The sequence below is a fragment of the Rutilus rutilus genome, assembly GCF_951802725.1.
Source record: "Rutilus rutilus genome assembly, chromosome: 11".
NCBI classification, from domain to species: Eukaryota; Metazoa; Chordata; class Actinopteri; order Cypriniformes; family Leuciscidae; genus Rutilus; species Rutilus rutilus.
The window spans coordinates 33,656,197-33,680,847 of NC_140216.1; the positions used below are offsets into that span (position 1 = coordinate 33,656,197).

General features: G+C 37.9%; 1 protein-coding gene across 1 annotated transcript in view; it reads right to left on the minus strand.

Annotated features, from left to right (window-relative positions):
• The window catches only part of cdk12 (cyclin dependent kinase 12), a 40,228-nt gene continuing 15,577 nt past the window's right edge, over nt 1–24,651 (minus strand). Inside the window, exons 3-14 of the mRNA XM_084424224.1 lie at nt 16,382–16,582; nt 15,285–15,424; nt 14,865–15,035; nt 14,211–14,400; nt 13,271–13,327; nt 13,010–13,111; nt 12,837–12,914; nt 12,635–12,751; nt 11,871–12,002; nt 11,160–11,380; nt 8,789–9,193; nt 1–944 (exon numbers count right to left, since the gene is read on the minus strand). Coding sequence (XP_084280350.1) covers nt 730–944; nt 8,789–9,193; nt 11,160–11,380; nt 11,871–12,002; nt 12,635–12,751; nt 12,837–12,914; nt 13,010–13,111; nt 13,271–13,327; nt 14,211–14,400; nt 14,865–15,035; nt 15,285–15,424; nt 16,382–16,582 — 2,029 coding nt within the window. The 3' untranslated portion in view covers nt 1–729. The remainder of the gene's footprint in view (nt 945–8,788; nt 9,194–11,159; nt 11,381–11,870; nt 12,003–12,634; nt 12,752–12,836; nt 12,915–13,009; nt 13,112–13,270; nt 13,328–14,210; nt 14,401–14,864; nt 15,036–15,284; nt 15,425–16,381; nt 16,583–24,651) is intronic.

Sequence of the window (24,651 nt, forward strand, 5' to 3'; positions counted from 1 at the left end):
GGCATGCATATATTTATAACATTTACATAAAATGTAGCAGGCACACTTTACTCAGCCACATTTTTCATTTATTATCATTTTACAACATGTACATTTGGCGGTGTCAAATCAAAAGGGCAATTCTGCTGCTAAAATTTTATTCAGTTCAGTGTCTTTCCGAAGATGCCTTTGAATTAAACGAACTTTACTCAACCATGTGGTCCTGACGACAATATTTGGATAAGGACACACGCTTTCCCCCACCAAAAATCTAAATAAAAACATGTCTTTTGCACAAGCTTATATGAAGAGTTGAAAACTAAGGCCTCACTCAAGTACTGCAAATTACTTCTCCTAGTTTTCCTTCTGCCTTTGTACTGAATCGGAAAGAATGACAAGTAGCGCAAGCCGGATCGAATCCCTTGCTTCATATCAGCACTAAAGGAAGAGACGTCTTTCAGGGAAAGTAGATTGATTTAGACACACTTACGCAGTCCTAAAGAAAATCACACTTGGCTAAAACTCACAGACTGTTGCAGTCAGAGACGTGCGAAAAGACGGCCCTCAAATAATGCTGTACATCGCTGGGAGGGATGAACATCATCCATTCGCATTCAAGAACAGTTCCTTTAACATTCACTTTTTCCTTTAACGGAAGAAAGAAACACATTAATGAGTAGTAAATGGGTAAAGCACATTGAGTAAAAAAAAAAAAGACAACAACCAAAAGATAAAGTTCAGAGCAACGTTTCAGGAAGGGCCAGCGGCTCCTCCCAGGGTGTACCGCAGGTCTTGGTCCTGGGTGAACTGAGTTTCCGTAGCAGCGGCGGGCGAGGGGGCTGGCGGGGGGGTGGCGCTCAGAGGAGAGGAGGGAGCACGTCTGCTGTCCGAGGCCTGATGGGAGATGAGCTGGAGAAGGGTCGCCGCTACGTCTGAAGTAACACCGTGAGCGTGTTTTGCAGCATCTGTGCAGGACAAAAAGACAGACACAAGACACTATTATGGTCAATCAACAAATTCACAGCATTTCAAGCACAGACACATGAGCTACAGCAATAAGTCAATATTAATACTACTATTAAGCAATAAATAATATTAGTAAATCGTAAACCTTAACAAGTAAGCATGACTCAAATTTGAGGTAATTACAAACTTATTTTTAACTCTAATATTAAGTAGAACTTTAGACCTTAAACTACAAAGGAGTGTTAAAGGCAGGGTAGGTGATTTGTTCCAGAAACGTTTTTTGTTATGCTGGTTGAAAGTCTCTTCACATCCTGATAGCATTCACTAAGTGGTCTAAATGAATTTATATGTATATATCTCGTCTGTGGAAGGCATATAGGACCCATACAATGTTCGTCCAATCATTGCATTAGGTCCGAATCCAATGATACGATGTCCTACCTGCCTGTCAACGTATGTATTTTCATACTTCCGCACCCTGCTCACGCAGACGTCACACATCATCAGCGTGTTTTATGCTATGCAGGGTTAGACAGACGTCAGTCACTGAGCGCCACAACAGAAACAGCAGCCACCTTTTACAGTTCCTCCTGAACCAAAACAACCAGCTTATGCTGCGTTCACACCATAACTACTGTAATTTGTAAGAGATGGAAACCTGTGACATTAAACTCGGAGCGGTTCGCGACTTGAATTTACGCATTGCAATGGCAAAACTATCAACTCCGAAATGAATCTGCAGCAGTCAGGTGGTACAGGTCAGAGCTTATGTTCATTATTATTGTAATGTTATGTTTTGAGGTAGTTTAATGCCATCTCTCATGACGCTTTTGTTTTGCTCCCTGCTGTGTGTGTTCATGTGTTCTGAAGGAGGCATGGCTTTGGAGACGCTCTGAAGGGAGGGTGGGATCTTATGCTCTCAAAGCTAGCTCGCTATTGCTAGCAGCTCCTAAAATTGCCTACCCTACCTTTAATTACACTTAACTTGAAATATTGAGAAAGCAAAATCATACAATTTCATGTGATAAACAACTTAAGATTATTAATATAAAACTATTAATTTTTAAAAGGACTAAAATGTACTGCCGTGGACAAAAGTGTTGGCAGTGACAAATTTTGTTTCAAAGTTTGCTGCTTTAGTTGTTGTGGTGTTGATTCACACGGTTTTGTCGTGCAGAGAGTGATCAGATGCATTCCAAAACATGCTGTCAGTCATTTAAAACAATTAACCAAACATCTTTCTGTAATTACTCGCACCTAACATTAAAGTTTTCAATATATATTTTTATATTGTAATTTCACATTTAATCTCCAAATTAATGTAGAAAAAACAGACTATATTTTATATATTTGATCTATACAGAAATTGAATAAACACTAAACATAAAGCAACAAAAGTGATTTAGTCAAGAGCAATGAGTGATTTTCTCTTTTTCTTTTGTTCTGTGATTAACATTGACACAGACAGCAGCAGGTGTATTAGGCTGCTGTCACTTTAAGACCTGACCTGAAGCAGCTTTCTGTACGAATGAGATCGACAGACGCGTGCTAGTAACGCACTGAGTTTGTGTCTTATCGCACTTGAATGATTTAAAATCATTTGCATGAGTAAGAGCTTGATATAAAGTAACGCTAGCTAAAGGATGACGCAGCGTTAAAGGGTTAGTTCACCCAAAATTTTAATTCTGTCATTAATTACTCACCCTCATGTCGTTCCAAACACGTAAGACTTTCGTTCATCTTCGGTACAAAAATAAATATCTTTTTGATTAAATCCGAGAGATTTCTATCCCTCCACTGAAAGCTAATAGTAAAACTAATCCGTATGAATTGAGCGGTTTAGTCCAAATATTCTATATGTGAATAAAAGTAAATTCAGTCTGTTCATCGTATAAAGCGATCGAGTCTCTTCAGAAAATGTTGGACTAAACCGCTTGATTCATATGGATTAGTTTTACAATCTTTATGAGCTTTTTGAAGCATTAAAGTGTCAGTTGCGTAGCTGTTAATGGAGGGACGGAAATCTCTCAGATTACATCAAAAAGATCTTCATTTGTGTTTCTGAAGATGAATGAAAGTCTTGCAGGTTTTGGGTGAACTAACCCTTTAATTGCCGTAAAAAAAATGATGCGTTAAACTAAAACAAATGATCGAATGTGTTAACGTTAATTTTGACAGCCCTGAATTTAAATAATTGCAAAAAGCTTCATTGGCCAATTTTTTTTTTTTACTTCATCACAAAAACCATCATCAGCACATGGGAAATGTGATCAAGGACTAGTCAGGTGAATTCACTCTTTATACTGATTGGATTATAAGAGCAGACTGATTGCTATGAAAGGAGGGAAGAAGCGCTTCCTATTGTGTTCTTGTGTTAGCAATTGTTGCCTCCAAAGAAAGATATGCAGCGATCAACACTTTGCATCAAAATGGCCTCGCTTCTAAGGAAATTGCTGCAAAGAATATTGCACATAAAGTATAATTTACTGGATCAAGACCTTCAAGGAGCGAGGTTCAACTGCAGAAGGCTTCAGGACATCCCGGAGTGTCTGGCAAGCGCCAGGACCGTCTCCTGTGCTGCTCAATATTGGCAGCACATGATGCGAGTACATCTGCGCACACAGTGAGGCCCAGACTTTTGGAAAACGGCCCGGTGTCAAGAAGGGAAGCAAGGAAGCCACGTCTCTCCAAGGAAAACATCAAGGACAGACTGAAATTCTGCAGCAAGTACAAGGATTGGACAGCTGAAGACTGGTGCAAAGGTATTTTCTCTGATGACGCTCGCTTACGACTGTTTGGGATATCTGGGAAATCGATTGTCCGGAGGAGAAATGGTGAGTCCTGTGTCGTGCCAACAGCGAAGCATCCTGAGAACATTCATGTGTGGGGTTGCTTTTCATCCAAAACAGTGAACTCTCTCACAATTCTGCCCTAAACACTGCCATGAATAGAGAATGGTATCAAAACGCCCTGAAAGAGGAACTTCTTCCAACGACCCAGGAGAAATTTGGTGATGATCCGTGCATTTCCAGCATGATGGAGCACCATGTCACAAGGCAAGAGTGATAATGAAGTGGCTCGGATATCATTACATTGAAATTTTGGATCCGTGACCAGGCAACTCCCCTGATCTTAATCCCATAAAGAACCTGTGGTCAGTCCTCAAAAGGCGAGTGGACAAGCAGAAGTCCACAAATTGTGAAACTCCGAGCACTAATAAGGCCCAGAAGCTGATATCCAGCATACCAGAGAGAATTGAACAGGTTATGAAGAAGAAACCTCAACGCTGTAAATATCTACTTTTGCATATTTTGAATGTTTCTGCCAATTTAAAACATATAAAATGCTTATCACTGTTTTCCACTGTACCACAGAAACGTGAAAAAATCATCTAAAAATAATGAAGCAAACTTTGCAAAACAAAATTTGTCACTGCCAATACTTTTGGCCACGGCTGTACTTAAAAATAAAATTAAAAAAATCTTAGAATTCTAATTCTGGAGCATTATTAAACGCATATCAAACTATGAATTTGCATGGAGGAGTTATTTTTCACTCACAACAAGCAAATATCAGCTTTATTTCCTCTTAGCACATTTTATTTTATGTAATTCTGTTAAATATGTGCAACATTTTAAAGTATTTTAAATCTTTATGGTTAAATTTCTAAAGTAATTCTGTTAAATATGTTTAAAAAATGTTTGAAAGTATTTCTGAAAATATTTTAAATCTTTACGGTCAAATTTAAAGTGTACAGATATAACCTTTTATTTAATACATTGTAAGTGTTATTTTAATAAGTATATAATTAGTAATATTAATAGCAAATAATAATAGTAAAATTAGCATAGTAAATTAGCTGCTTTACAGTGGTTATAATTGGTGTTCAGAGATTAATACAGCATTATGTGACTGTTCACCGGATTATACGTCTAATGCTTCAGTTGTTTTTCATTTATTTACTGTAAACTTGATACAGGGAGTGTGATGTCTGTGTCAACTTTAAATGGATGTCATTTGCTTTTATTAGTCAGTAAGGCATTCATGATTTATCATCCCTGAGTAAAGTTGAGTTTTGATCTGCATCTCTTTCAATGGCCTCCAGCTGAGTTAAGAAATGCACTAATATGATGAGCAAACACCCACGTCTGTGTGGCTAAAATGACTTTATGAGCAGTTGGACTGTCTCTAAGCTAATAGAGAAGTCATCCTAAAATGAATCCATGCTTGACAATGAGGCAGTCCTGCAGGAGATGTGGGATAAACCTCCTCCACACTGCTTTTCAATAAACGCATTGACCTACAGTCACTGAAAGTGGTTTTTAAAACTAAATTTAAAAAAATACATTACAAATGTTTGATAATTTTGCCTAATAATAATAATAAATCTTGCATCATATTTAAATATCTCTAATGATACTAATAGTACATTCACGACAGGAATGGTGAACTTCATTTGCAGCACTGTCCGAAACTTGAATGGTCAGATTGCATATTTCTTTTGTGGGGTTGTTTATGGGACATCCACGCGTCTTATTCACGAATTTTCTAAATTCATTAATATTTTGGTTATGGTATTAATAGCCTTATTATAATCCATACATTTCAAACGTTAAACAAGATTCTGATCTAACAAACGCCTCGGTTTTAAGGAAAGTGGGAAAGGTTTTTAATTTTATTCTAATTTTAGACTTTGTGTAATTATATAGAATTTAGTTTTCTTTGCCTTAAAGGGATAGTTCACCCTAAAATGAAAATTAAGTCATCACACTCACCCTCAAGTTGTTCCAAACCTGTATGAGTTTCTCTCTTCTGCTGAACACACACACACACACACACAAATATTTGAAAGAATGTCGGTAATTAAACAGTTGACGTTAGGAAATCAATGGCTGCTTTACCAACATTATTGAAAATATCCTCTTTTGTGTGTGTGTTCAATTGAGGAATGAAACTCATACAGGTTTGGAACAACTTGAGGGAAAGTAAGTGATGACTTCATTTTTTATTTATGGGTGAACTATCCCTTTAAGTATTTAGACCTGACTGACTGTAGACGGTGACGCTTTTTAGTTTTTAAACATCCAAGTTGTTAATCTAAAAGATAAAGGGGCCATCACTATATATTTGAGACGTTTTTAATAAGGTTATTCGCTGGCTATGACAAAAATATTAAAATAATATTACTATTAAAAAAAAACAATTAGATAGCTGAGCGATGTCAGTGTCATCCATAAAAAACAACAAAAAAAAAAAACAACAACACATGCACCTGCAAATCTGACCAGTGTAGTTAATCTCAGCAAACTTTATTCATAAACTAAAATAAGGCAATTGTTTATGCCCAGTGCTGGAGAAATCTGTGCTCCAATACGACACTGATTAACCAAATCCTAGACACCTGAAATCAGTTTGTACGGTCAAGGCGAGAGAAGAAACGGTCTATAAAATCGCGATAGGAGAGTTTAAACCTAAAGATGCATGACATATGGGTTTGTGGAAGTGAATTAGCTTGCGCAAAATGCCCTTTTACACCAAGAAATACTAAAATGTAATTTATTAAAACTGGGTGTGCATGTGATGTTGTAGTTTGTCTAAATTTGAGTCTGCCTAATATTATTATTACAAACTATGTCATGCTACATGTGTTCCCTCTGCACCAGTGAGCATTAAGTTCACATACACACACAATAAATAACTACAACAGTTTGGACACTTTCATCAATGTGTTGGAGAGATCTGACCTGATACAGAAACTAAAATTAAATTAAAAAAAGTCCCAAAACAAAGCTCCTTCTCCATGAATGAACACAGGATTGATAAGGGTGAGGACAAAATATGCAGTATAGCTATAATTTATTTGACACTCACAATAAGGCTTTTATTACAGTGTGTATTCCTGTGTGTTCACAGATTAAAACCCAAAGACCATGTGATAGAGGAAGAGGGCAGAGACAAAAGAAAACGACCAATGAGGAGCTGAGAGTGAGGACAAAAAGCGTGTGAGCTGGAGGGTTTCATTTGGCAGGATAAGGTCAGCTAAACTTAATTAGACTTCATGAACCGGCAAAAGCAACATCTCTCTTAGCATTCACCAGTAGCTTTCACAAATGGATGCATCTTATAAACATGTGCCAAGAACATGTTCGCTTCATATTTCACCCAAATAATCAATTCATTACATTTTGCATGAAATAGGTCTATTTTTACAAGATTTATTGCATGTGATGACATCATAATAAAATCAAATAAACTGAATTTAAATAGCTATAAAAAAATAAATAAAAATAAGCACATTTTCTGCCTCATTACCGTAACGCGTCTTGACGTTTCACTTTCTTTTTGTCATTTCCATATTTCTCAATGGAGACACTCTGTAAAATGTAATGAAAATGTGTTTTAAATGAACAAATTTAAGGTGATACAGCAAATGCTATCGTGATGTATAAACTACTGTAATACTACAAGTTATATATATATATATATATATATATATATATATATATATATGAGCTGTCAAATTAATCACGATTAATCTCATCTAACATAAGTTTGTTTACATGTCTTTGTGTACATATACACATATATAGATACATGTATATAATGTGTATATACAGTAGATATTCACACATACTGACACAAACATATGTTAAACTTTTGTTAGATGCAATTAATTATATATATATATATATATATATATATATATATATATATATATAGTATAAATCAATATAATTATATATTGAGTTTCTTATACTTTATTTTTATAATATATAATATATTTTAATTTTATTTTGTATAATTCTTATGTATATTTTATGTTTTATTATATTTGTTATTATTAAATGTTTTTATTTTATTATAATTTTTATCATATATAATAAATTGCATTACTGCATTACAGTATTAAGAATATTTTCTTTCTATTACAGTAATTAAAATTAATTGTCATGAAAATAATGTCTCAATGCACAAAAAAAAAAAAAAAAAAAAAACCTCAGGGTCCTAATTATTTTAAATATTTTCTTACTGCAAAATATAAATGTTCAATTTTAGGGTGAAATATGACACAGGCAAGTTCTTGGATGTTAAGATTCACCCAACCGTGCTAAACCAATTCAGTATGAGGGGCATGATGATGATGCGTGAAAGTCAGCGGTCGAAAAATGTTACTTCGCTTCCTCCGGTTAAGTGTCGTTTTCTGAGTGTACTAAAACAGAGACACATAAGTAGAGGTGTGTCCAAAACGGCTCTTTATTTCAGGACTGTTTAATCTGGATTTAAAAGAGTGACAGAATTTAACGCAAACACTGTAACCATCTCTCAAGGACTCTCAGTGTGTGCCAATAGATGAGGAGCTCCCACATTGCCTGAGAGCATAAGGTCCGCTGGGCACCGACGCAGTGTGTGTGTGTGTGTGTGTGTGTGTGTGTGTGTGTGTGTGTGAGTGAATGAATGACACGCAGATGGTGCTCTGGGGGATTTTGCTCCTATGAAAATAAACCTAAATACTGCAAGACTATAAAACTCAAGAGGAAGTTCACGAAAACAGAAAATAAACATCTGGATTTTCAAAAAAGCATGACAATTTATTTCTCTATTCGTTAGCTTGCAGTCTTCCAACTAATTCAGTGTTTCCCCCTTTGTAAGATTTTAGGAAGAAAACAACAACAACAAAAAAAAGAGACATCTCTGCAAAAAAAGCGTAGCGTTTCTTTGATGCGGGTGGGTCCCACATAACCAGCACGCTATTGAGACATTCCACGCCACGTCTTTTTAGCTGTGGCCAATCACAGCATTCGACTACTCAGGCCCCGCCCCCATAAACTTAACTAACACTTGCCCTCGCGATCGCCGCTCATGACAGAAGCGGAGCCGGCCCGCGCCGTGCCCTCGTCCGACCGCACTCCGTTGCTTTCGTCTGCCCGCTCCGCCCCTGGCGCCGGGGCCTTTATCAGCTGCTCTAACAGGAGCGCAAGCAGCCCGGTCTGGTCTTCCTGCGGGACTTGTGACTGCTGCGGGACACTAGAGGACTGGATTAGGGTGGAGAGCTGGCTGAGCAGTTCGAGCTGCTGTGCGGCGTCAGGTTCAGGGGTGCGGGACAGCACTGATGTAGAGGCTTCAGAGGAGGTGCTGCGGAGATACTCCGCCATCTGTGGGATGGTCAGATTGTCTGTTTGGCCCTGGAGCAGGTTCAGCAGCACCGCCAGCTCAGTCTGGTTCAACTGCTCCGCTGCGGCTCCCAGACCTGTGCATAGAAACACTTACATTTGATTGCCATTTACGGAAAACAGAATGTTCTTCGCCTTTCCATTTACATATCGCAGTATTCAGCTAATTGGGCTGCACAGTTTTGAAGCAATGAGAAAGCTTGTGGAGAGAGTATTATTCCAAAAACACCAGAAAAGGATATTGAACCTGTCACACAGAGTAGACACTTTCACACTTCCGGGTTCTCAGAAGCAGAAGTCGTCATAGTTAGGTGAACTTCTATAGTGGTGAAGGGAAACTACCCCAATAGCAAAAGAAAAGCTGTTGATTTATAAACATTCACACAGTTTTCTGTAATTTAATGTCAAAGTGATAAAGCTAAGTATAATCTTAAATGTTAATGTTAAATTTAACTGCAATTACAATGCAATTATACTGGAGGAGAGCCATCACAGTCTGTGAAAAGGGTCCATCTACTGCAGGCTTTGCAAAGAGGCTTTTATTTAAAAAAAACGAAGACGCAACACTGACTGCAACAATAAAACTGCGACCTATAAGCAATCATCACTTCTTTCAGAGGCGAGAGTTTGCCTGGGAGCCGATCATTTGCATAATCTTAATGGTAAAGTAGCAAAGGCTCTGTTTACACCTGGTATTAAGATGCGTTTTGGTCGATCGGATCGCAAGTGAACGACGCTAAATACAGGTGTAAACGGGATCTAAAACATTTTGAGCTTGTCCACTTTAATTAGACCGGATCGCTTTCGTAGTGTAAATGTGGTCGAATTAACAGCCACAAAAGACGCTACTCTAATGCGTAAACATTACAGGAAGCGCGCTAGCCTGACGGGATTTAAACTTTGTCGGCTAGAGACCCAAATTTAGTTTGAAGACGAAAAGTGTACCAAGCACAATGTTCTCTCACCACTCCAGATTTCTAACACACACTCACAGCGTTTGCCTGGTCTTGCTGCTGCCAGGTCAGAAACTAAAGCTGCTGTTCTCTGTATGTTTTTCCATTGTCTCCGGGCGTGATCCTATGTAAATTATGCAAACCCATAAATTTCCCCTGCCCATAGACCCTCCCCTTGAAGAAATCAGGACAGAAGTGGTTGAAAGTGGACAAAAGAGACAGATTAAAACACCAAGGGCCCTATCTTACACCCGTCCATAATTTCTGCTAGTTTCAGCCTGACGCAGTTATCATTTTCACGTCCTGCACCATGTTGTTTAAAGAGCAAATGCATTTGCGCCCATTTGTGCGCCCATGGGCTGCTGGTCTGAAAACGAGGTGTGTTCTGGAGCATTGTTGGCGCATTGCTGTTTTGAGGCAACAGAAATAGACTGCGTCTATTTAGACCATGCGTCTGGCGCGCCGACCATTTTTCCCATCATTAAACTAGCAAAAGTGGATTCGAACACGGCCTAAGTGAACGTGCTCTTTAGACCATGCGCTTAGATCATTAAAATAGGGCCCCAAGTGTAAATGGGTATGCGTCTCTCTAGTCTACTTGTGATCCAATCGACCAAAACACATCTTAATACCTGGTGTATAAACAAGGCCTAAAAGGGTTAGTAAGAGGGTGTAAAATCCATTATGACTATTCTGGTTCAAGAAATCTTCATTATTCATCCTGAATAATCCCCCCAGCTCTGCATATTTTGTATAACACACCTGATTCAGATCATCAGCTCATTAGGTGAGAGCTCCATGAACTCGACTGACTGTGTCAGAATAGAGAGACATACGAAATGTGCAGAGCGGTAAATCCTCAGGACCAGAACTGAAAACCACTGAAATATGCAGATGAGGCCAAGCTCCTCTATTAAGCCGTATTCACCTTAGAAAACACCTAATTTTGTCGTACATGACCATGTCTGGTTGAAGTTTAAAGCTGGTCACTCTGTCCCGCTACCTACCTGAGTAGTTCAGCTCCTCTAACTACCTGCCTGTATTTCTCAGGTGAAGAGAACACAAAGGTTCCTGTCAACTCATGGCCCACCTTCCAGCTCAGTGGCTGTGATGTTTGCCGGTGCAGGATGGGCCGATGGGGGCGGTGGTGGGGGTGGGCTCGGTGGCGGGCGGCTGTTCTCCCCTGCAGAAGCTCCTGCGGGTTCCTTTCGGGTAACTTTGGCAACAGGGACATCCTCAGACACTCCGCTTTGCCTCTGCCTCCGCCGCTTCTTGCTCCAGAGCTCATGACAGTCTTGCCAATGAGGCAAACTAAAAGAAAGGTCAGAAAGGTCACAATTACAAAACAGTTAGGAATGTGTAATTACAAGTACAAACAGCCGGTCATTATTCCACTGATAAGACTTATATTAAATAGCCTAAGAACATTTAATTACAGCAGCATTTAAAAGTCTGTGTGATCTCACTACTCAATCTATGAGTGTAGTGTCATTAAAGGGATGATTAAAAAAAAAAATCTGAACACAAGGGAAGATTGTTTGCAACCAAACAATTGTGGGGAAACAGTGATTTCCATAGCATTGAGAAAAATATATATATAAATACCATGGAAGTCAATGGTGCCTCACAACTGTTTGGTTACAAACATTCTTCAAAATATCTTCCCTTGTGTTCAGCACAACAAAGTCATTTCTACAAGTTTAGAACAACTTAGGGTGAGTAAATGATAACATCATTTTCCTTTTAACATAACAAAATAAGATTTCAATGACATAAGATGTGGTTTTATGTGTGCACTGACTCTGGTGGCGGCATCTTGTTGGGCTCCACATCACACAGAAAGTGGCTGGCCAGGGCCTGTTCAGCAGTGCAGCGTCTCGAGGGGTCCAGCGTCAACATGTGGTCCAGCAGGTCAAGAGCAGACGTGGGCAGACTGGAAAGAGACATTTGGATTATACTTATGTAAATTATTACTGAAAAAGATAAATACATTTATGCATTTGGCAGATGTTTTTATGCAAAGAGACTTTAATATTCAGGAACTAGCGTTCCGTTCAAAAGTTTGGGGTCAATAAGATACATTTTTTTAAAGAAATTAATACTTTTATTCAGCAAAGATGCATTAAATTGATCAAAAGTACTTTTGTAACATGAATGCATTTACTACTTCAAATAAATGCTGTTCTTGTGAACTTTCAATTCATCAAAAAATCCTAATTTCTTTTTACTACAGATAAAAAAAAAAATAATTAAGCAGCACAACTGTTTTCAACATTGATAAGAAATGTTTCTTGAGCAGCAAATCATCATATTAGAATGATTTCTGAAGGATCATGTGACACTGAAGACCGGAGTAATGATGCTGAAAATTCAGCTTTGATCACAGGAATAAATTACCATTTAAAATATATTTCAATAGAGAACAGTTATTTTAAATGGTAATAATATACATTACAATTTGACAGTTTTTACCGTATTTCTGATCAAATAAAAGCAGCATAGGTGAGCATGAGAGACTTCTTTCAAAAACATTAAAAACTGTCAGAGGAAACAGGTTGAACTTACAAGGAAAATTCCTCTCGTAAGCGTCGTCTGTACTGTTTCTTGGGTCTCATGGTATTGAAGTACGGCAGCTTAATGACGTCTGGCCAAGCAGCAGGACACGGACTACCACACAAACGACTGACCGAAACAAAAGACAACACTGGAGTGTAACGGCATTGGAGCTACACTACACACACACATTCACAGATCGTGAGCAGCATACCTGATCAGCTCAAGCTGTAGAAGCTCTTGGTTGGCCTGGAAAATTGGTTTCTTAGTGAAGAGTTCTCCCAAAATACACCTTTACACAACAACAAAAACAAACCACGGCATTATTACATTAACAGCAGCTGGTGTGTAAATGTAGTGAGATGGAAAACAGACAGGACATCTTACCCACAACTCCAGACATCAATGGCGGGTGAGTATCTCTCCTCCCCCAGTAGCAGCTCAGGTGGGCGGTACCACAGAGTGATCACCTTATTAGTGTATGGCCGACTGCGAACAACCATGAAGTTAGAATTATTCACCAGAGCTTTGCAGTATCAATTATGTTTACTGTTGTTGAAATCACGTGGAACTTTAAAGTTGAAGTTAAAGCTGTTTGGCACAGCCTGCAGTAAGACTGAGAAATACAAATGCTAACATTTGACTTACCTTTCCTCAGAGTTATAGAGACGAGCCAAACCAAAATCTGCAAGCTTGATCTGACCACTGAAAAAAACAAAACAAAAAAAACGGTTGTAAGACAATTGCAATTTCCAAAAAGCCCTAAACCTTTTATAATATAAGTTTTAAAAACATTTTTATTTTGTACACTGAAACCTACAAATATGAGGTCAGGGCCATATTTCAGAATTTGAGATGCAGGTATTTGCAAGTATTGCTTAAATGCCAGTACATAACATTAATTATTTACTGCAAAAGAGTTTATGAAAGGAAAACACATGATTAAGTTAACTGAAGGAGATTCACTACTTGTGAGTTTATTTCAGAGAGTGCAAGGTTAGGTAAGAATGCAAAATTGATGAACGAAATCATTGCACACACTTTGAAATTTTGTTCTGTTATTGAAAAGTCTCTCATGCTCACCAAAGATTGATTTATTAGATCAAACTACAATTAAAACAGTAATATTATGAAATTGGATTACACTTTAAAATAACTGTTTTCAATTTGAATATATTTTTAAATGTAATTTATTCCTGTGATGCAAAGCTGAATTTTCAGCATCATCACTCCAGTCTTCAGTGTCACATGATCCTTCAGAAATCATTCTAATATGCTGATTTGCTGCTCAAGAATTTTTTTATTTTATTATTATCAATGTTAGAAACAATTATGCTGCTTAATATTTCTGTGGAAACCATGATCAATTTTTTCAAGATTCTTCAAACGTTCAAAAGAACAGCATTTATTTGAAATAGAAATCTTCTTACTGACACTTTTTATCAATTTAATTAAAAAAATTAAATAAAATTCTTGCTGACCCCAAACTTTTGAACAGTAGTGTAACTGAACAAAGAACATGTAAATCACTACGACACTGATGGACACAGACCGTCTTCGTGCCATGTTTAAAAACACAGGCTAGTACCTGTTGTTTAGCAGGATATTGGAACACTTGATGTCTCTGTGTAGGAAGTTCTTCTTGTGGCAATAATCTAATCCCTCCATCAGCTGACGCATGAAACTCTGCACATGCTCATGGGAGAAAGACACCAGTCCTGATTCCAGCAGCCCCATCAGGTCATGGTCCATGTACTCAAACACCAGGTAAAATGCACCTAATACACAACAGACACTGAGTCAAGCCTTAGAAAATGATATGGGCATGCAAAAAATGTTTCAGGTAAGTCTAAACGGATGGTTTTCTATCGCCCATGTCTGATTAAAAACTCTTTGGCCTGGTTTCACAGAAATAAACCAGGATTATGCCTTAGTTTAATTTGGATATATAATTAGCTTTTATAAACCTGCCTTAGAAATAAACATCACTGATGTGCATTCTTGAGACAAAACAATGGCACTGACAAATTTCACGATATGCCAGTGCAAGTTACTTTCAGTTAAAACAGCTCAAACGTGCATTTTAGTCTGGGACTAGGCTTAAACCTTGTCTGTGGAACCGGGAATTACTGCCACAAATTGTAAGAGGAGGAGGAATGGCTTATGAAACACGTCCCATGTTCACTACTAAGCCTGAAAAACATGCATAAATGTGTAAACATGCAAATGCACATAAACAGACCTTTGTCCTTTTTAAAGTCAAGTGCGTCTTGTTTATCAGTGACGATCTCTTTCATGTTGACAACGCTGCGATGGTTCAGTTGTCTCAGGATCTTGATCTCTCTGATGGCAGTGATGGGGAAACCCTCCTTTTCATTATCTAATCGAACCTTCTTCAATGCCACCAGCTCTCCTTTAGAAACCAAAAAAAACAACAGCAGGCTTTCAGCACGTCTTCTCTTTTCAAACACTGTGACAGGAAGTGAGAGTTGATTTAGGCATTCCCGTTTAAAAAGAAGCCCCACAGTGTTGGGTTTGTGCCATGGCAAAAACATTGGTGTAATTACTTAGAGGGCAAACATAAGCAGAGCAAAACTAAATGATTCTGCATTTACAGTGAAGGAAACATAGCTATTAAGCAGACTACAGATAAACAACACACCTGTGTCTTTGTCTTTTGCCTTGTACACCTGACCGTAGGTTCCTTCTCCAATGATGCCGATGATGTCAAACTTATCCACACAGCGCTTTCCCCAGTCAGTTTGAGTCTGCTTCCTCTCTCCATATCTCGGACAGCAAATCCTGCACACATTTGACAGAGTCTTGAGGAAAACCTTCCCTGATCATCACTTTCTCTTATTCTGCTATTTACCAAAACCTGACGAAGAATTCAAGCATCCATGACTTCAGTAATAACTATTAGGGTTCTATTTGTGATTCAAAATGCACATACATTTTTATATATATAAAATTATAGTACATTTTCTTACTAGAGAAGTATTATTTTTCCCATTTTTTACCCAAAATAGGAAGGAGTAAGCATTACTGAGAGCTAAACACAAGCCAGAGGGCGCCCTCCTGCAGAAACTCCAAATATGCCTCACAGAAGTAATATACTTATGACATTCCAGAAAATCTCTAATATGGACAAAAGCATCTAGCTATCGCTGTAGCTGAACAAAAACAAGATAAAAACGCTATAGAGACAATAAACACACGACTGCCACAATATATGGTTTATCCTAGTTCTTCAAGCCTTCTCGGGGTATTTTCCTAATAATAAACTATATTTATAATGCAATGCTATTTCGACATAGCCTTTATCACTGTACAGAATAACATAAAATAATATATTGCCTTCCTCATTCTATGATAAGAGGCTACATCAGCTCACAAAAGGAAGTTATTTCAAACACTCCACTGACGTTATGAAATTAGTTAAAATGAGTAAAAACTTTATTATGACAACAGGTTTATAAATGTTATTAACCACGCTCTTCACTAACATGCTGTGCATATATTTATTTAATGAAAAAAAAGTTATAATTTCACAGCCTCTGCGATTTCATAATCGCACTAAGCCAAAACGCGATTTCGGTTTCATTTCGCTGAATCGTGCAGCCCTATTGCATAAGAGACTACTTTAAAAAAACTAAATCTTACAGACCCCAAACTTTTGAAGGGTAGAGTAGCAGAATATTAATTTTCCCTAATCGTCCTGAGAAATGCCCTGAATGAATGATGAACAGTGACACTTACTTTGGTCTCTTCTTGAAGGTTGGCTGCAGAAGCGGCGGGGAAGCTCGGGCAGGGGACTGTGGGGGGGAGGGGTCTCCTCCAGAAAGTACCGGAGGGAGGGGCAACTCACTGAGAAGGCGTGTCCTGCCTTCTCTTTCCTTTTCTTTCTCCTTCTCCCTGTCCTTTCGTGATGACCTATGGGAAAGACTGCTCTTCTTTGGACTGAAAAAAAGAAGAAAAAAAAAGAAAAAAAACCCTTCAACCAGTAGCCAAAACAATCACATTTGTCTGTCATTATTATTTCATTCAAATGGAGCAATAAATCCCAGTAACCATAGTTACTAGGGGTGGGCGATATAAGTGTAGACACGCTTAACCAGTAGAAATGTGTCAACCAGTAGAGATTTTGGACTATCGTGGTTATGCTCACGTGACATTGGTGTGCTGTGTGGTCACAAAAGCTTATCATCTGCATTGCGGTTTGAAAACAAGTGATGGTAAACTGCTGAAACGCAATAAGCAGCGAAAGAGAACTAATTTCGCTACATGCGCACGCTGTCTGAGAGATGCCCACACGAAGCCGCCGCTCAGAGAGCGCATGAATACGGAGTTCTTTTTGCTGCCTAATTAGACTTGAACGGTTAAATACACATACTTGAATTAAAATGCCTGTCTTTGCAAGTATCCTCATAAACACAGTCTTAAGTTAACTTAAACCGCTGAGAAAGAAAACACATGCGTAGCAGTAATGTTAATCAAACAACAAAAAAAGAAAATCTCTCAATGCTCTTCTTGACTGACTTTTGTCTTGCTTTAATAAGAATAAATATATATTTAATTTACACAGTGAAGATATGCAGTGTTTTTATACATGTGATTACTTTACACGATGCATGTAGGCTACTATTTCTTATTTCTAGTGCTTGACGTTTTTTCAGGTAGGTCTATTTATTTTATCAATGACTATTTACTTCAGTAAGATTGAGTTTTTTTATAATTTTTTTTACATAGGCTAGTGTTAGTTTTTTTGTGAAATTTAAATTGAAGAATTATGAATTTTTAATGGTATCAACATTTTGAACGATAAGAAAACCTTATTTAAAGCAAAAAAAAAAAAAAAAAAAGTTTAAAATAAAGGGTCCAAAACTTAAAGCATAGCTGTAGCTAAACGTAACTGTGAAAGTAAGAGATGAACGCGGAATAACACTAGTAGTAAATGTCAGAAAATATCTGTAAAATGCAGTAACTACTAGGACTGCACGATATTGGAAAGAACTGACATTGCGATATTTTGTTTTGCTGTGATATAAATTGTGATATGAAAACAATTTCACCAGATGATTTGAATAGCTCCGTTTGTAAATAATTAATCATTCTAAAATGATTGGGCTAATTTTGTAGGAGAGTGCATCTGAGAGTGCATTTATTATTTATTATCAAAATAATAAACAAATTACAAGCATAGAGAAATACAACAGAACAAAGATACAAATGAAATAAGCAGTGCTTTATGTTTTTCACTTAAATCACTAAATCTAAATAACTTTAAAACAGTAATCAGGTACAGACAAGAAATTATGACAGCAATATATCATTACTGTATATAAAATATACTTAAAGTAATAATAATAGTATTATTATTATTTCTAAGGAATATCACTCAACCACTAAGGATCCATGTTTTAAATTTATATAGTTCTGTTGTGCAGCATCTTATTTGACAAAAAATAAAAATTGCTATGTTTTGTTGTAAATTAAATGTAATGTTTTAACTTGATTACATTTTAAAAGCTTGATAAAATTGTTCAAAGTTTACATAAATTTGTATTAAATCATTAAACACAGAATCTCAAAGAAATCAAATGGAAAAAGCTGAATTTTGGGAAAAATATAATGGATTTCAAGGGTCCCGAAATTAAAAGGTTGATTCTGTTGAGTTTAATTGTAAACAAACAAGTTTACATTCATTCTCAAGTAGGGATGGGACGATTACCGGTTTCACTATAAACCACGATAAAATGTACTGACGGTTAGTATTATCGTTTAAAATTGAATTATCATTAAAACAGTGTTTGATTATCTCGATTTTAATAACTCACTGTAAATCCTGTCCAGCAACAGGCCGACGCAGGCGCAGCGCGCAATGTTGTTGTTTTTTTATTCGAGAAGGAATAGCGGAAGGCAGATTAATGTTTTAAATCTTACATGATCACAAAAATATTATCAAACTCAGTAAACAATAAATCAACTCTGATTTCATTTTCAATACAATCGAAAACGGAGACGCAAGACGGCAAGTTGTATTTGAATGAAACGAGAGAGCGCGTGCGTTGTGATGCATGTGCGCTGTGTTATAATGTGTTGCTATTGACGACGGTCGTTATAAGGAAGGAAATGCCACAGAATATAATCTTGCTTAAAAAAAGTGCATAGAGCTGCTTGTTTTATTTGTTGTTTGTTGATTTTCAAATATAAAACTTGTTGAAATGTTTTCAGTGTGATCATGTTATTTTTTAACACTTTCATCTCGTTTTAACAAAACCGTGATAATATTGATAATCACGATAATTTTGATCACTATTATCGTGATATGAAATTTTCATACCGTCCCATCCCTATTCTCAAGGTCTAACAAATATGTGGAAAGCATTTCCTTCCCCATTAATGGTAAACGAATATTGTCATAAATATTTTTTTGCCATATCGCGCAGCCCTAATAATACATATTATTTAGAATAACAATAATGGTGGATACAGATAATAGTAGATACAGTTTGCAGAAGTATCTAGCAACAATAACTAGCATCTTGTTCACAAAGGGAAAATTCTGCTACATTATATTGTAGCTGCTATATTATACTGCTCCCCTTAAGCCTCACAAGTGCAAACCTAAATCGAAACTGTGGCAAAACCGACACTCGTCACCAAAGGCAAATTTGTAGAATGGCAGAACGCAGATGAAAAAGGGACAGGCTACTTCTGTCATTCCAAATGTTCAAAGACTCTAACATCATATCAGAAGTCTGCGAAAGCTGCTTATTTCTCAAACTTAATTGAATCCAATCACTCTAACCCAAAGGTTCTGGTGTCTGTCATTCAGTCTGTTGTTAATCCTTCTGTTAACACACTGTCTGTTGCCTCAGATGCTCTATGTGAAGACTTCCAAAGATTTTTTATTAACAAAATCACTAACTTACGACTTGGTGTCTGCCCTAATTTAACTGTCCCCCCAATGACACCTGCTTCTGGTTTTTGATCCTATCAACCTCCAGACACTGAAGGATGTGATTGTCAAGCTCAAACCTTCATTTTGTCCTAATGATATCACTTACCCGAGATGTTTCAAATTAATCATTGATTCGGTTGGGCCAGGTACAGTGCTATGCATAAGTTTAGACACCCATGCTAAAGTTGACTAAAAAGAGGAATACAAATTCTTCTTTTGGAAATTGAACTTAATGCCTTAATTAAAAAAAATTGGAAAAATCCAACCTTTAAGGACACCAATTTTCTTTGTGAATGAATAATGTATCGTAAATAAATAAATGTTCTTCCTCAAAATACAGGGTGCATAAGTCTGGACACCCCTATGTTAAATTCCCAAAGAGGCAGGCAGATTTTTATTTTTAAAGGCCAGTTACTTCATGGATCCAGGATACTATGCATCCTGATAAAGTTCCCTTGGCCTTTGGAATTAAAATAGCCCCACATCATCATATAGCCTTCACCATACCTAGAGATTGGCATGGTTTTATTTCAGTTAGCCTAATAGCTGGTTTGATTTGCATTGAGAGATGATCTTATGGAAAGTACTCCATGCCAATCTCTAGGTATGGTGAAGGCTAAACTTATGCATAGCACTGTAAGTGTCTCAAAACGGGCTCTGTTCCTGCCAATGGCTACGGTCACTCCTCTACTCAAGAAGCCTTCACTAGATCCTTCAGTTTTAAAAACATTTCGGCCTCTCTCTGTCTTGCCTTTCATTTCTAAGCAATTGGAGAAAATTGTGCTGGATCAACTCCAACACTTTGAAAAACCTCATAAACAATTATTTGACACAATCTGGTTTTAGGTCTGCTCACAGCACTGAGTCCGCCCTCCTGAGAGTGCTAAACGATATTTATCTCTCTACTGATTCCGGAGATACTGTGGTTCTTGTTCTCTTAGATCTTTCATCAGCTTTTGATACCACTGACCACCCTACTCTTTTATCTAGACTTGAGTCTTGGGTGGGTCTAAAAGCTTCTGTTCTGAAATGGTTTCAGTCATACCTGTCTGACAGAAGGTTTAGAGTAAAGATGGTTAATTTCTCCAGCTCTATGGCACCGCTGACCTGTGGTCTTCCACAGGGCTCGATTTTGGCGGCTCCTCTATTTTCTCTCTACACGCTACCTCTGGGCGCTATTCTAAGGAGTTATGGCGTATCCTTTCATTTTTACACGGACTACACTCAAATTTATATTCTAATCAAGAGAAACAACCTTGCAGCGATGAATTCTCTTCTGTGATGCTTAGAGGAGGGTAAAGCATGGCTAGCCCAACATTTCCTCTTCTTAAATGAAGACAAGACTGAGGTCATTGTTTACGGCCCAAATGAAAACTCTCAGTGCATAAGTCCAAAGTTAGAGAGTCTATCGGCTTTTGAATCCCCAGGGTTGTGGAACTTAGGTGTTCTTGTAGACCAGCCTTTAAAATTTGACAAACAGATCTCATCCGTAATCTGTTCCAGTTTCTACCAACTTCGTCTATTGGCTAAAATCAAAGGCTTTCTCACTCCGAAAACTCTGGAAATGGCTGTTCATGCATTTATTACGTGTCGGCTCGATTACTGCAATTGCTTATATTGCGGTATATCAAGTTTTCAAACAGCTCGTCTTCAGTTAGTCCAAAATGCTGCGGCCAGACTTCTACATAAAGGGCCGTACACACCGGGACGAATATCGGCGCGCGTTATTCGCCAGCGTTTTTCAACGCGTTTTTTGTGTTCACACCCAAACGATTTTCGCTGACGATGAGCCGAGTGAACATGTAAATTCATTCCCTGACATTAGATGGCGCGATTGTCAAACGTTCGTGGGAAAAAGTTACAAGCCTATGTACATGAAAGACAATGAAGTAAAATGAAACTCACCATCAAGGCCCATTTACTCTGCAATACCACTCCATAACAGTTCTCTTTTATCAAGATTTTTGTAGTCGCGTTTGTCATATAACGTTAGTTCTTTATGTTCCGACACCAACGAGGCCAGCAGCTCTACATTCATCTTGCCTTGCATCTTCCTCGTCTTATTTCTTCCCAGCAGTGTAGACGCTATCTTCTTCGCCTGTATGTGTGCTCGGCAAGACCGTTTTGTGTTTGAGCGCCCCCAAGTTGTGTTTTACTGTAACTTCAGAAGCTCCAGACACGTGAGCAAAAGCGCCAATCTCATTGGTCGGATAGTTTTTGACGCGGCACGTCAAACCAAAAAAACGAACCCGAGGCGTTTTTTTAAAAATGACGCTTTTACGCGTGGCGTTTTTCGCGTCGGTGTGCACACTCACATTGGCGCCCTTTGTTTAGTCACGAGGCGTTAAACGTCGGCGAATATCGCGCGCGAAATTCGTCCCGGTGTGAACAGGCCTTAAGTGTCGCATATGACCACATTTTCTCCGATTCTCAAATCTCTACACTGGCTGCCAGTTCGACAGAGAACAGATTTCAAAATTCTACTCTGTTTTTAAATCTCTTCATAACTTAGCTCCTGCCTATCTCTCTGAAATTGTTCATCCCTACACTCCTTCCAGAAGCCTAAGATCCAACGACCAGGCTCTGCTGGTAGTCCCTCGCGTTAGACTCAAGCGTAGAGGGGAGCGTGCACTTGCGGTGGCAGGGCCAGGGCTCTGGAACACCCGCCCCTTGAGATTAGAACGACTTTCTGTCTGTTTTCAAGTCTCTGTTAAAAACCTACCTGTTTTCTTTAGTATATTGATCTATTCTCTAATGGTTGTTTCTACTATTTTATATTTGAGTTTGATACTATTTTGCCACTCCTGTTTTTACATTCTATATTTGAGTCTGATACTGCTTTGCTACTCCTGTTTTACTATTTTATATTTGAGTCTGATACTGCTTTGCTACTCCTGTTTTACTATTTTATATTTGAGTCTGATCCTGTTTTATCACTCCATTTTTAAGGTTTCGCTTAGCTTTGCTGCTCTTATTTGTGTTTTATGTGTTGTTATGCAGGTCTTACTATATTTTAATCTGCTTGTTTTGTAAAGCACTTTGGTCAGCCTAGTGGCTGTTGTAAATGTGCTATTCAAATAAAGTGAACTTGAACTATATTCACCTCATGTAAATAGAAGTAATATGATTGCTAACAGTGAATGGTCTGCAAAATGGTGGGTGTAGTTAGCGACAACAGCCGTAGTCAACAAAGCTATTTGCATTTAGTGTAAACAGACACCACCAGAAAATAACAGTTTGTTCTCAGCTTACATTCTCTACAGCCCAAACATGCCCACGTGCATCTGGGAAAAATATATAAATGGCCAAGCACATATGCTTTGATCATGTGACAGAGCATTCAAGTACAAATGGAAACAATTTTGGGAGTGTATACATTATGTTGCATTTAATGAAATATCAAAGCAAATGCCATTCATTTTAAAAGGTAGCACAAACACACTAAGTGAAACGCATAGAAAAAGAAAGATTAATGACAATCCTAATAATATTCTGCGTGACGCAAAACCTGAGGAACAGGCCAAGCCAGCACCCCAGGTGTGAACAAATAAAGGTCTAAGGCCCAAACTAAGCTTGATTTTCTGCATTACTGCATTTCAAATATGATCAGATTTGCAACACAAATACAGTTGTAAAATCACTGTTACCACAAGTGACAAACTCTTTTCTTGGCAAACTATGGTCAGTTCAAAGTTAGTTAAAGTTGTTTTTATATAGGTTATATCTATACAATTAGTTTAAATTTTTATTTCATTTTAGTAATTTTTTTAATATTTGTGTTACGAGCTTGCCATTTCTTTTAGTATTACTGTTAAAGGTATAGCGGAGGATTTTCTTTTTCCGGGTGGGTAGTGTAAACTATTGGTCCACCTAAGTGTCAATCATTCTGGTGATATGTTTACGTAAGGCCGTCGTACGTGCTCGTCCCTTAGTTTTCGCTTTCTGCGCATGCGCACTTTCAGGTGTTTATGTGTGGTGAGCTAGAGCTAAGCCATTCATTGAAGCTCGCCGTTTCACCGGGTCCTTTGAAAATGTCTGAGGGTCGCAAGAGAAAAAGTTTGTACGAACTGTATGAGAAGAAGAGAAAGGCCTCAGAAGAGAGAAACAAGATCAGAGTGTTTTTGGGAGATTGTTTCACACGATGGCGTGCGCTGAAAACACAGGTTGGGCTTCCCACTGATGCCTCAGTTGCGAAGTTTCTACTCGACAGGTAAAGTTTGGCATGCTATTTGGAGAAAAAGTGCAAATCTTCTTTTGGAAAGTAATCTTGTATGAGCGATGCCGACAGCAACTTGTAAACAGAGCGTGCACGAGGAGAACCTCGCATACGTTTAATAGGCGTTCCCTCTCGGGAGCAGGTAGAGTGTTGCGCATGTGCATTTTTTCAAAAAGTGGAGAGGGCGGTTCTTTTCTAAAATTCGGAAAGATCCTCCGCTATACCTTTAAGTTTAATTTATTTAAAAAAAAAATTGAATTGCTTTTAATTTATTTTCAGTTCATTTTAATGTTTAAATCTAAACTTATTTCAGTGAGTTGTAAAGACAACATTTATATTTTTTATTTAGTTTAAGTTTTCTAATAAGGGGCGGGTTTAAGCAGGCTAAATTTGGGATGGGCGGTATAACAATATATATTTTGCCAATGATATGAAGAGTATTTGGCCACGTTCACACAGCAGCAGAATACGGTTGTCAGTTCTGTATTTGAATCCTTAATATGGTTACGTTCACACACAGCACGGTTATTTATGGGAGTGACAACCGCATTCTATAACCGAACTCACACCCGTATATTTTCAGGACTCACAACCGCATTCTCAGCAAACCCGCGCTGTGTGAACGCCACCGCACTGGACAACTAGTTGTCCGTCACGTCATACAGGGCGAGAGAGCCGCTCTGCTAAGGGGTTTTGTGTGTGGTTTTGCTTTCGGTAACTTACAGAGATGGAGATATGACCTTTCTCATCTGAAGGTTTTAGATCCAGTCACTTTTCTCCACCGGAAACACGGTAAAGGGTACGGCTATCGTGTTTGCGCATTGAAGCTTCTGTCAGTTAATTAAGATT